Genomic DNA, 13,188 nt, shown 5'->3' with positions numbered 1-13,188 from the left:
GCCCGGCATGTCTGCCAGTGCTGTGAGGACACATTCCCACTGAATTATAAACACTTTGAATGAGATTTAATTGAACCACCCCCAACAAAGCGTGCTGTAACCTGGTGTAAGGATTAGAGTAACACATACAAAGTGCCCGGCACAGAGCCTGGCACACAGTAAGAGCTCCGCAGACGGTGCTACCTCTTGTTGTTCCCTCCGTGTCCTCAGCACACAGAATGCAGGAAACACGCGCCACGTGCCACCTGCACAATCCCATGAAATCCTTCTGTGTCGGTCCCCTCAGCGTCTCAAAGACACTGCCTGGCAACAGCTTTACATTCAAATGGGAGGACCCGAAGAGAAACTGCCACTAGGTTTCCTCATTTTATTTAACTAAACTGAAAACAAACCCAAAAAATCCCTCCTGATACAGAGTTACTATATGCCAGGCACTGTTCCAAGCTTCCCATATTCAAATAACCCTCACAGCAATGCCATGGAAGTGGGGGCTGTTCTTAATTCCCATCTCACGGGAGAAGACTGAGGCACGGAAAGGTACCTGCACTGAGGTCACAGAGCTAGTACATAGCAGAGGCAGGATTAGAAACCAGGCACCCGTGGGCTTCCCTGGTGGCACAGTGGTTAAGAATCCGCCTGCCAGTGCAGGGAACACGGGTTCGAGCCCTGGTCCGGGAAGATCCCACATGCCACGGAGCAGCTAAGCCCGTGTGTCACAACTACTGAACCCGTGTGCCACAACGACTGAAGCCCGCATGCCTAGAGCCCGTGCTCCGCAACAAGAAAAGCCACTGCAATGAGAAGCCCGCGCACCACAACGAAGTGCAGACCCCGCTCGCCACAACTAGAGAAAGCCCGCATGCAGCAACGAAGACCCAAAGCAGCCAAAAAATAAATAAATAAAAGAAAAGAAAAGAAAAGAAAAAGAAACCAGGCACCCAAATTGTGAAAACAAAGGACGGATTGGCCTGGAAGGTGACTCAGTCTTCAAACCGTGTCTGTGAAATCCTCTTCCCCAGCTCACTTCCTCCAGGCAGATGTGTATTAAACATCGCTGCCTGCAAAGTCTGTTTAGATCTCGCCATCTTAATATTACAGCAAAGTCTGGGATCCTGATCCATGCGAAGCAACACAGGACAATCCTCCCCACACACTGAACGGCCTTCGAGCGTGGACCTCCATCCCCTACTCACTGGTCCCACCTTCCAGATCTTCCTAGGGAGCTAGCTCACCATGGCCCTCAGTATTAGCTCAAGCAAAGGCCTCTGGACACCACAGAGCCCAGTTCAAAAAGGGGCCATGAGCAGCACAGATGGTAAAATTCGTCCAGTGTGCCCGTCAGTCACTCAGCCACCAGGATGCCCAGGAAATGCAGGACAGCGACACATCACCTGCGGGGCCGGATCCCTACCAATACTTAGAAGCTGTTACACTCAAATTTCTCTTTTCTAGGCTGAACAGCCCCAATTTCTTTCAGCGTCTTCTCAGAGGCAGCATTTCTCAGCCTTCAGTCATTTTCATTGCTCTCCCCTGGCCTCTCTCCAAGATTCTGTATCTTGTTTAAATAGTAAAGGCCAACAGTGAACATGATTTAAGAACAGTCATGCCTCGAAAAGTAACAAAGGCCCAACCAGTATGGACTCCAGAAGGTAAATATTTCCTCAAAAAACAACAACAACAAAGTATTACAATATTAATAATGGAAGGCAGTAAGAATTCGGTTGACCAAATAAAATAATTTCTGTTGCTTGTCATATCATTTCCTCTAATTATAGTGGTGGTTTCTGGGAGACCTCTCTGTCCCAATAAGTCTTCTCAGAAATGGCCTTGCTAGCACTGACATATACACACGACCAAACGTAAAACAGAGAGCTAGTGGGAAGCAGCCGCATAGCACAGGGAGATCAGCTCGGGGCTTTGTGACCGCCTAGAGGGGTGGGATAGGGAGGGTGGGAGGGAGGGAGACACAAGAGGGAGGGGATATGGGAACATATGTATACGTATAACTGATTCACTTTGTTATACAGCAGAAACTAACACAACATCGTAAAGCAATTATTCTCCAATAAAGATGTTAGGGAAAAAAAGACTTTGCTCCTCCTCAAAAAGGACCTAAGCTTTTCTTCTCAGTCTCAGCAATTCTTTCCCTTGATACAGAAATCCTATCATCTTGCGAGAAGGTCATTCGCCCCTTCTCTCAACACCAGCTTTTCCAGAAATAGCACTTCCTTTCCTGACTTCTTCAATTTCTCCTGCTTTTGGTAAGACATCCTCCTGCCTGGCTGTGCCGCCTGCCTCCCCTTTGAGGCCAAGGTAGGACACCATGAACACGCAGAGCTGCCCAGGCCCCCAAATGCAGGATGAAGCCCACCCTGCACTGCTGACTCCTTAGAGATTCAGGGGTGACACTGATCCAGTTCCACACAGCAAACCCCTCCGTGGGGCTTGGGAGCAGGTGGGACAGGGCCCTGGACCTTCCATGGAGGAAGAATCACATCAAGGGCAAAACAACAGCGGGGAGGAGGTGCTAAAGAAACGTGACCGCAACACCAGCAGCCCCTAGGACAGGGCCAAACACCTGGATGCTCGCTCGATAAACAAGCTGGTTTGGGGGCCATTTCAAACAACTTTAAAAATTCCTTAATATAACATAATAGGAGAAGGAAGGTGACTAATGAAAAAAAGCGAAAATGAAGTCCATCTCCCACCGACACAGAAGCAGCCCAGCTGTTCTGGGTGGATTAAGGATGCTGCGGCCCCCTGACCTGTTGGCCTCACTCCGCCAGGGGAGAAACGCCGGGGGCTGGAGGGCAGCCACACAGCCTACCTGTCCACTTGCTCTGGTCCTTCTCGCCTCCACTCTCCTGGTCTTTAGCAAGCTCCTCGGGATCAGCAGCCGCTTCACCGGGCCCTTCAACATCTTCAATGGCTTCTTCTGAAAGAGAAGAAAAACAAAATGTCAAGGATTAAAAGTAGACAGGAGATGAAGGACTCTCGCCTCCTACTGCAAAGAAGTACCAACCACAAAACACAGGCAGCCAATGAGTGTCCCGCCTCCCCTCCCAGTGGCCCCTGAGAGGCCGACCGCACTACGGACATGCGAGGTCTGGGTAAGCGGCGGGGGCTTTCCTTCCCCACTCGTTGGCGTGAGACCACAACTTGCTCTAGATGTGCAGAAACCAGGTATTTCCAGATGGGTTCTGAATGCCCCATTTGAGCTTTTCTCATTGAAAAGCCAATCCTGTTGAGGAAATAACTCCATCTGATTACCTGAAATCGCATGCAAGTCTTTTCCACTTGCAAACGCAAAGAAGGAGCACAGGTTTGCTTCTTGCCTAGCTCCTACCACACTGCGAACTGCCATTGAACTAGACTAGACCCAATCTTTGACCCCTCATAAGGCCTCTCGGTGCCTGTGCACCTGCCAGACCGTGGCGGGAGGTTTTTACAGTCATTCATATTCTGAAGAGTCACAGGGTATCAGCGATACGATTTCATCAATGTGAAGAGGTCTAGAAAACAAACATCTGTGGGCACGCCAGGCATCAGTGGCGAGAAGCTAGATTTGTAGAGAAAGGGAAAAAAGTTTATATCAGAATCATACACCTCCCTTTGAAGTCATTCCATTCTTTACCCACCACTGGCTTAAAACGAACCAAGGAAATTCTCTCCAGCTCAACACACAGTGCTTTAGTGAAGGGAGAAGAATGGTCATTTCCAACATTAGGTTACTCACGACGTAAAATGCCACTTGCTTGCCGGAGTGGGAATGAAGAGGATAAGATTCTCTGGATGCTGAGGGAAAGGAAGTGAGACATTTCTCCCTTGATCTCCTGGCCCTCTGGATCATTATCTAAAACGTTCATTAAGAATGGGCTAAATGAATGAATAAGGCAGGCAAACCAAGGTGGGCTGATGATTAAATTATTAGGAGACTTTGAAGAGCACAACTTCCTGAGTGTAGAGACACTGAAACCAGCCACCCACGTCTGTCACCCGAGGCCAGCGCTAGACCAGATCCACGGGACCAGAGGTGACGGTCCAATCTAGGTCCATGAACTTGGAATTATTCCAACATCACCCTAGGTCCCTCTAGCCCCAACTCTACTTTTCAACATTTCAAGGTGTAATACCCTCCGACGCTCCAGAAAATTTCTAAATTTCATCTCACAAAGGAAGTAAAAAGAGTTCAAAGTAAATTGACCTCAGAGGGTATATAAAACACTTGAGGAAGAAAGTCTATGTAGACCCAGATTTTCCTAACTCTTCCCAAAAAAGACACTGGAAGACCAAGAGCTGGAAAGCGGAACTAGGGATTAAGGAACATGTCTTCATTACCACCAAGAGGGGATGTATGAGGCAGTCATGGGGAACATGGGTGAGAGGAAATACTGCTTATTTTCCTCTCCAACTAAGAGGCTTCCACAAATAATTTCTGTTGCCTTTCTGTCTCACTGCACAGTCAAGTTAACATCAAGTCTCCCCACCCCTAGTTCAAACAGAGAAGAATCAGGCAACCTGGTTTGAAGTCAGTCAGATATACAGCACCATATTAACACGGTACATCCTTTAGTGGAGAAAAAATATATATACGAAGGGTTAGTTGAGCTATAATAAGCAAGTTACACAATACGCTATATGTACCATCTTAATTATGTCCAGGCAGGATGTTCAATGCACATTTTTAGGCTTTGGATAAAACTATTCAACACTGTAATTACAAAATCCATCTTTGAAAGGTTATACCAGCATTCAGTCAATCAATATCAAATTGAGTCTACCCAAAGTAGCTAGGTCTCTTAAGACATACTCAACTGCCCCAATATATCCTATGATACAAAATATCTGTATGTATCCATACATTAATCAAATGTGATTATACAAAGAGAGTGTGTCCTCCTCTCCAGGACACACACACATTATCACCCTAGATGGAGAGTCTGACACCTACAAGATAGGGAACACCCTGATGTGATGAACAGTGTCTGAGGGCGCTGCTCTGCAGAGGATGGAAAAAACTTACCCACTGGGAGGCTAGCTCCAAGGCCAGTGCCTCTCTCCTACGTATTATGTGGGCTGCAGCCACCCAAGCAGAGAGTTAAGAACTCATGGTCATTCTGGCACTGACCTCAGTTCTCTGAACCTTCCTGAACAAATCTATCCAGAGACAGAGACTGAAGAATGAGCATATGATTCACGCAATGAGCAAGGAAACCGCATGGCCCTTTGTGACTATTCCCAGAGCCCTCGTTCTATGAGCCTAGTTGGGTCTTTGCTTTCTTCGCTCCCTGCCCTGCTATAAGCAGAAAAGTGAAGGCAGCTGAGCTCCAGTGAGAGGGCAGAGGATAGAGGCTGACTCTGGAGCTTCTTTTGCTTCTCTCTTTTTCTCCTTTTTTTCTTAAAGATTTAAAAATAAAGTCCTCTTTAAGTTTTTAGATTTAATATTATCATTTCTGATATATTAAACACCAAAAAGCTGTTACATGCCTGGTGGAAGAAGAAATGATCGAGAAACTCCTGGACAAGCCAGCTTCCTTCACAAGCAGATCAGTGTCCTCGCCCCCAGCTAGAAAACCAGGTCCCCTTCAGCCAAGCAGGTGCTCCCCTGCAGTTCCACACGTGACCTACAGGTGTCGCCCTCTGCATGGCGAGGCCTGGAAGGGCAGCTAGCTGCAGGAGGCAGACACCGTCTGGGCCGCCTAACCTGAGCATGTGGAAATAATACACGTCTTCAAGTGAACTGTCTGGTCCCGGGGAAATAAAATAGGACATTCATAAGCAGTTACACCATCTGTCTTGATACCATCATCATCAACAGCAAGAGGAAAAAAATAGCTCTTTAAAATGGATGAAAGCCCAGGCTGACAGTAACCAGAAAACTGTGAGCTCTGAATACCAATAAAGGTAGAGATACGATTCAAAAACAGAGATATAAACTATGAATTCGTCTGGACAGCTTGGGCCCACAGTGCTCTGTAGGTGGGGTATGTTTTATTGGTCCCCAAAGCCTCCTGTACCCTCACTAAGACCAGGGCCTTGGGCACCCACGGGCAGGGCCTGAGTCTCCCCACGCCAGAACACGTGGGAACCAGGGGCAGGATGGCGTCCAGCTCTGAAACACTCTGAGCTCCCGCAGCTGGTTAGGTGGCCCACGTCCCCATTAGGAATGCAGATTTGATACCCACGCGCTCACAGAGCACAGAGCAGAGGGGACCACAGAATGCATTTTCTCCCCCCGTGAAGTCAGTGGCAACTGGCTGGGGTCATTACAGAAGTCTGGGGTTTTTTTTCCCCTATAATATCAGCTACTGACAGATGGTGGGAACAAGTGAAGACCTGATGGACGACAATCCGGTTTTATCTGGAAGATCCTGTTTTTCCCTCAGAAGACAAAGTTACTTCCCTTCCCCAAGACAGACAACAGCCACTGTGCCATTTTTAAGGCCAAAAAAAAAAAAAAAAAAAAAAAAATCAAAACCCTCTTCTCCCCAAAGAATTGAACACTATTTCAGAACCCAACCGGAACACACCAGGAATGCGTTCTCAGGGGCGCAGCCAGGGCTGGGGTGAGGAGGTCATCTCTGCTCCCCACGCCCGGCCGGTTCTAGCAGGAAGCAGCAGAGCCCGCACCTCTCCGGCCGAAGGTCTGTTCTTCAGGACACTCCAGATGAGGCGCCTCACACCACCCCCACCGCAGACTCCTGCTTCGTGGCTACACCCCACAGGAGCCCTCAAACTCGGGCACCCCTCCTGTTGGGCTTTATTTTCATGGTAAAGGGTTAGGGAAATAGAAGCACATCTTGAATAATTGTGAAGTCTGGTGTCCCTTCTGCCTTCAACTTCCATGTAAAAGACAGGCTGAAGGCCTTTAAAAAATCTATTTCCATCACCACCTCTTTTTTTTACAACTGCTTCTCCCATACAGCGCTCACTAGCACTCGCTCATGTCTCCTGGTTAAGGGCAGAGCCCTCAGGTGTAAGAATTTCAGCAGATAATACAATTCTAAAAGGGAAGGGTTCCTAGGACAGCTTAGGTTTTGGGGGTGATGATACCACAGCTCCAGAAAATTTCCCTTCAGTCAAGGTGGTTTTGCTTACCCCAAACGCAAACTGTTCTCTTAACATACCTTACACTTAGCACGTTGGTGAAGGTGACTGCATGACTTCCCAATTTGTGGTGACGTCGGCTCCGGAAGGAGGTGTGTGTGCCAACTGGCAACCCCATGGGGATTTGCAATGATTTTATGAACAACCTGGAAATTGGTCTGTGGAAGGAGCACGAGGCAGAAGCGAAAACAGAGGTGGCATCAGTGCAAAGTCAGCACCCGCCACCACCGCGCACACTCCGAGTGCGTCACCCAGAAAAAAACGCGCCAGTTGCTAAAAAAGGATACTGTTCACCAAATAACTAGGGCTGAGGTCCGTGTCCGCTGGGCGTACTTTACAAGTCACTTATAGACGTGAAGGAAGGGGAGTCCATCAATGACTGAGATTAGTCCTAACTGTTCCTAACTCTTAACGGGATAATGTGGACTAAGTTAAACCTTCCCCCACACCTGGCAAAGCCCCCCACTGGGCTTCGAGGGCAGAAATTTGGAAATTCTCCTAAGAACCAGGGTGTCCGTACCCAGGGCTCAGGCGACCGCGTTACTTAAATAATACGCCAGTCTGGGATCCCTGAAGAATGAAATTGTTCTTTCCCTTTTCTTTGCGGGGAGCAATGTTTGAGGGCGGGGGGCGGTAAGCTAAAGTGCGTTTGCCTGTCGGCAGGCTCAAGAGCTGAGAAACATTAGCTGTCATGAACCACAATCAAATCAGGTTTGAAATATTTAGCAGTGGCTTGGAAAATGCGGCAGTGCAGCTCTGACAGGCGAGATGTGCACAGACACCCACTTTCCATTATAATGGAAATATCAGGCCTGTTCTGAATATGTATAACCCAGAAAAATGTATTGATTTTTCATTCGGCATTAAAAAAAATGAAATAGCCTGCAGCTGTCAAAAGCCTTTTGTTAAAAGCTCATCTTTCCTGGAATGAGGTTTACCAGAAACAAGTTTTAATTGTGTATCGGACTTCTTCTTTGAAAAACAAAATAACCAATCTGCTTACTTTGAAGATAGGGTTAAAGCCCTTCCTTTCCCCATTTTCAACCTAATTAACCAAGGACAACCGCGAAGTGGGCGGGAAAGGCCCAGCACACTCTGACCAGCAGGGACACGGAGGGTGGCGGCTACTTTTCAGGAGCCTCCATGGTGGTGGCGGAGGGATTCCACGACCGTGTCTTGTTTCCTTGTTCCTGTAACTAGAGACTCACTGTAGGACACCTTGGCCTACATCGGCTGTCCTCTTGCAGTGCTGACCGTAACAACTGGAGAACGAAGGCCGAACAGTCCAGCTTGTCCAACCCTCTTGGCCTCTTGTTATCCATAGGAAACCTCTAATGGCTGGACGTACTTCTACAAAGTATGTACGCTTTACTTTGCAAATAGAGGTCAAATCAAATCCTACAATATGAAAGATGACAGCTAAGGTCTAGATCACTTATTTTGAATAAGATCCAGTGCATTAGAATTCTGCTACAAGAGTAACTTGTAACAGGATGTGATCTGCCATGGTGACAGAGAGACGGCTCTGCTGCCCCCAGCTCGTCACCCTAGTTCTCCTTCCCTCTCCAGGCCGCAGAGGGAGAGGTGAATGCGCTTGTGGCCACACCCACAGGGGTGGGCCGCTAACTGTGCTGGTCTCCCTCGTGACACTTTGGCAAGTGCGGTCTCACTGAATGGTGACTGCAGGTCCTATCAGTAGGTGACACTCCATGTGCTCTGGGCTATACCGCAAACACACAGTGACTCCCAGACTCAGGACGCAATAATCTACCCCGCAACACTCTCAAACACACTTTCTCACATGTTAATGCCGCGGTTTTGCTCCACGTTGTCTTTCCAGCCCCGATGACGTGGCTGGAAACTGCGTGAGACGTAGCTTCGAGCCATTAGGTTTTCTGAGTGACACTACCACAGCCCCAGAAATTCTCCCTTAAATCAAGGTACTTTTTGCCGACCACAAATGCAAACTGTCCTTTTAACACACCAGTCCTTAGACTTAGCATCCTGGTGGAGGTGACCACACGTTCTCACCATGCACATAAAATAGGGAACTTATACGCCTCCCTGGGAGTCCTTTATGGGTAATCCTCTGAATATTATTTTTAATTGCTGGCAAACACTGCCCATTCCGCTTCCTACATCTTAACAGGGTATAGATTAATTGAAGAAATAGTCAAATCACAACATGAAGGGCCCAGGATCCGAGTCAACACTGGTGAGCGGAACACTATGAGATACAACTCTCACAGTCCCGGCAGGAATCCTTGCAGGGGTGAAGGATGAGGGCAGGAAGGTGGGGCAGGCAGGGGCTCCAAGGCTGGGGCGCTGCTTTGTGCATCAGAAGTGTAATATTTTCCTACCTTCTCAGGATAAGATGCCATTTCTTCCCCAGCAGACATGAGAACTCCAGTGCACTAACAGAGTCCAAGGCATTCGGTGAAAAATATGCTCTCCAGGTGGATGACAGGCACTCTGACCTCCTGCACTCCCGCCTGCCCGGCCTCTCCAAACCCTCCCACAGGTCTGGGGCACAGAGCACGGGACAGGCAGAGGTGGGTCTCCCCCTCCAGGTCGCCCTTGTCTCCGGCGTTTCCCACTTCCTCACCCGCCTAAGCTCTCCACCAGGCCAGGCCATCTTGCTGGGGACTCTTCCCCACCAGCTGCAGTGAACGGTCAGGGGTTAGCCTGGTAGCCCCACAGGGATCTCCTCACCCCAGGGGATGTCTGTTTGTTTTTTTTTGTTTTTAAATGTGACCAAAGTGCTAACCGGTTGTTGGAAACATAACTGCCCTCTTGAAGATGTCATGTATAAAGAATTTCAGTCCTCCGAGAGGCAAGAGGGTGTGAGCGGGAGAGGAGCAGGGGACTTGGAAAAGATCAGACCCACTCCCACCCTCCACTGACGTGTTCCTTTCTCACGTGGATCCCTTCAGTGATCATTTTACCACAAGAATTCTTCTCGCCACTAGGTGTTCATTTACCGAATACACCCGGGGCCGCCATGCCTGGAGTTTCTGGACAGAGCGTGCGAGGCGGTGGAGGCCCGCCAGCCTCGCTGGCACGGGGCCGGGGCGAAGGCTCTGCAGGCACACGGGGCAAAGCCAGGAAAGTGGGGGGGGGGGGGCGCGGGAAGCGGCCCCTCGCGCCCGCCCTGCCCCTCCCTCCCCCCCCCACCCCACTGCCCCTGGCTTTGGCGCCAGGCTAAAAGAATCAACACTCTGAAGGCAAGGCCGGGTATTATTAAAATGACTAATTGGAGAATAGAGAACATTTATGCTTTTGTATATTTGAAGATCTTGCCACTGTTGATAGAAACAAGAAAAATGGGGCTTGTGCGGCCTGAGGGGGCCTGGGAGGCTGCAGCCGGTGTGCGCAGCCCTGCCGGAGAAAGAGCGGACCAGGAGGCACGCCTGGGAGAGCCTCTGCATCTGCCTGCCGCTCAGCTCACCTCTGCCGTGAGCGTGGGCACCAGAGAGCGCTCTGCGGGTCCACAGCCCGCCTGGGCCTCCCGGAGAAAACCGCCCCGCTCTGAGCTGTCCTCCTGTGTGCCGTTTCTCCTCTTCCGGGCAAAGCCACTGGGTCATTTGAACAGCTTGTCAAAACCGCGCTAGAATTAAGGGGGTGGGTGGGGTCACGAGAGGAGAAAAAGGGAGGAAACACCTAGAGCCGGTATTGCAAACGGTTCCATTTATCTGTGTTCTCAGCAAAAGCACCTGGGTTGCCCCCTGCAGAAGTGCAGAAAGGATGAAAGCCAATGTGCGGTGACAAAGCACAACGGAACGAAATATGTCGCTGACTCGCCTGGTGGCTATTCCCGGGAAGATTTTTTTTTTTTTTTTTTTAAATAACTGAAAGATGGGAGTTCCAGTTTGTAAAATACAAACCCAAGCCCTGAAATGGTTTCAGAATCCACACTAAACCAGAAATCCAGCTATGTCCCAAGAATCTGAAGAACACTGGGTTCAGCGGGGATTAATTCCCTTGGATTTCTACAAAGCCGTGACTGCTGCTGCTACTTCCACACATGAAATGTAAAAAAGGCAAATTCCCCGAGCATGTTTGTAGCAGAGCGTGATGTGATTGTGTTGTCATTTATGGGAAATAATCGCAGGCCCATCTCTCCCCTTCCCCCCCATTTTCCAGTCCAAATAACCATGAAAAATTACACTTCAATGTCAGGGCGACGACAAAGGAGGTGCGCTCTCTGGGAGCTCAGCGGATTTGCAGGGGTTTTTCCTTTCTTTGGACAAAAACTACCTTCAATTGTACTTCATTTAAAACGTGATCTAACAAATGCATTTTGACAAGTCCTTTTCTCTTTTTCTCCTTTCTTTCAAACAGTATTTTGCACAGTTTAACCTCACAGCAAACTGGAATGTTCTGGAAAGAAGAGGCGAGCAAAATAGAAGGTCCTTGAAACCAAGAAGGGTGGTTCCCCACTCCCTCATCCGTTAAAAACAAAGTCATGGAGAAAAGTACTGATTCTAACTCAGTGTGCTACTGAGAGAGAATGGAAGACGGCAGAGAGTAAATGGTGACGTCTTAACGGCAGAATATTTGATGGGCAAAGGTGAAAGAGCCAGGGCAAGCAGAAGGAGGGTCTTGATGGAGGAAGAATGGCCTCTTAAGTTTGCTCATCAGAATAAACCGCTTTGTGGATTTGAACGCATCATCTAAGGTGTCTGGATGTACGGTCAGAACTGCGGGGTCATGACCACATGGGGGTGACAAAGGGAAGCCTCTCTGGTGGGGTACCGCTTCCCCCCTCCTCTACAGAAAGGGACGTTTTTCAACCCAACAGATCTGCCTGAAAGCTTTTTAACATTCCAGGTGTGAGGACTGAGCAGTCCCTACAAGCATCCATCTTTCAGTAACACCCGGTTTGAAATAAACACTGCCAGGCTTCCACGGTTAGCGGGGAGAAGACAAGAGAGACAAACACACATGAGTGATAGAAAAAGTGTAAATTAAAAAATTTAACAGTTTCCATTAAAGAAGGCTGGTATCACCTTCTGAGTCAAAACTGACTGGGCTTGTCAGAGAGAGACCTTATGCTTAATGCAAGACAAAACAAAACAAAATCTATGATGTGTTCCCTAATTTATTTATTTTTACTTGGAAAATGTTGGAAATACATAGATGAAAAAAAAAAAGTCAAGGCAGGCCTATAAGTGTACTTAAGCATCTATATACAAATGAAGGTGTATGGGAAATGAATAGGATGTACCAGAAGTGATATTCGATGACGGTGATTAGAACCTAATGGGTATAAGTGAAACCTTGTGGGAGGGCTCTGGTAACGGGAACGCCAATGCTGATGGACGCAATCTATACGGGAATGATAGCAAGGAGGGGGGTAGGGGGTGGCCGTGCAGACCCGAGGTGTCACAATGCGGGGGAGACACGATATGACAGCACCGAGGGGAAAGATGGAATATTTGGGGACAGGACGTGCAAAAAAGCAAACTGAAAGAGAAACAGGTAAACATTCTGTAGCAGGTAAACATTTCGCCAAATGATTAGCACTCAACAGAGAAAGATAAAATCATGACACCAGGGGTTTGAGTCACATGACACACAAATGAGGGACTCGAGTTTCTAGCCCCTCTGTGGCCTCACTGATGGCCACACCGTCCAAAGGGTCTCTAGCCTATTAAGAAAAGAGCTTTGCCCTGTGGAGCACAGGATGCATGCAGAAATATTAGTCGACTCCCATCCACGGGCCGCAGCGTGAGGGGCTGGCTGTCAGTGAGCTTCATTCTGCATGATCACAGGCCACTTATATGCACAGCTGGTAAAACCAGCTGATTCATAAAAACAAAGCGCAAACAAAGGCTTCCACTTTCCAAACCAAATCTGGGAAACAGACATCAGGCTGACTTCAGGCAATGCTGTACCCAGAAAAGCACTGGCTAACCCTGCCCTCCCTTGGCCAGACCCAAGCTACACAAAGGTCACCGCAAACGTTAACAGCCTCACACATCCCAGAATGCAGCGCTAGAAACACACGTGAACCTGGTGGTGGCCCAGAACAGTATTACACCTCCAAGCACGCTGGAGAGTCCTCAGGTGACTACCACG

At 48.6% G+C, this 13,188-nt stretch overlaps 1 protein-coding gene across 13 annotated transcripts in view; it reads right to left on the bottom strand.

The window, feature by feature from the left end:
• Positions 1-13,188, bottom strand: part of ZFHX3 (zinc finger homeobox 3) — a 1,367,978-nt gene that overhangs the window by 46,173 nt on the left and 1,308,617 nt on the right. For 12 of the 13 annotated variants that reach the window (XM_059999586.1, XM_059999587.1, XM_059999597.1 and 9 more), the window contains one exon: positions 2,828-2,935. In XM_059999586.1, the coding sequence (XP_059855569.1) occupies positions 2,828-2,935 (108 nt within the window). The remainder of the gene's footprint in view (positions 1-2,827; positions 2,936-13,188) is intronic. The other variant, XM_059999596.1, reaches the window with a different exon arrangement.

This window comes from Delphinus delphis, chromosome 20 (genome assembly GCF_949987515.2).
Source record: "Delphinus delphis chromosome 20, mDelDel1.2, whole genome shotgun sequence".
Taxonomy (NCBI): Eukaryota; Metazoa; Chordata; class Mammalia; order Artiodactyla; family Delphinidae; genus Delphinus; species Delphinus delphis.
This window is presented reverse-complemented; position numbering and strand designations above follow the sequence as displayed.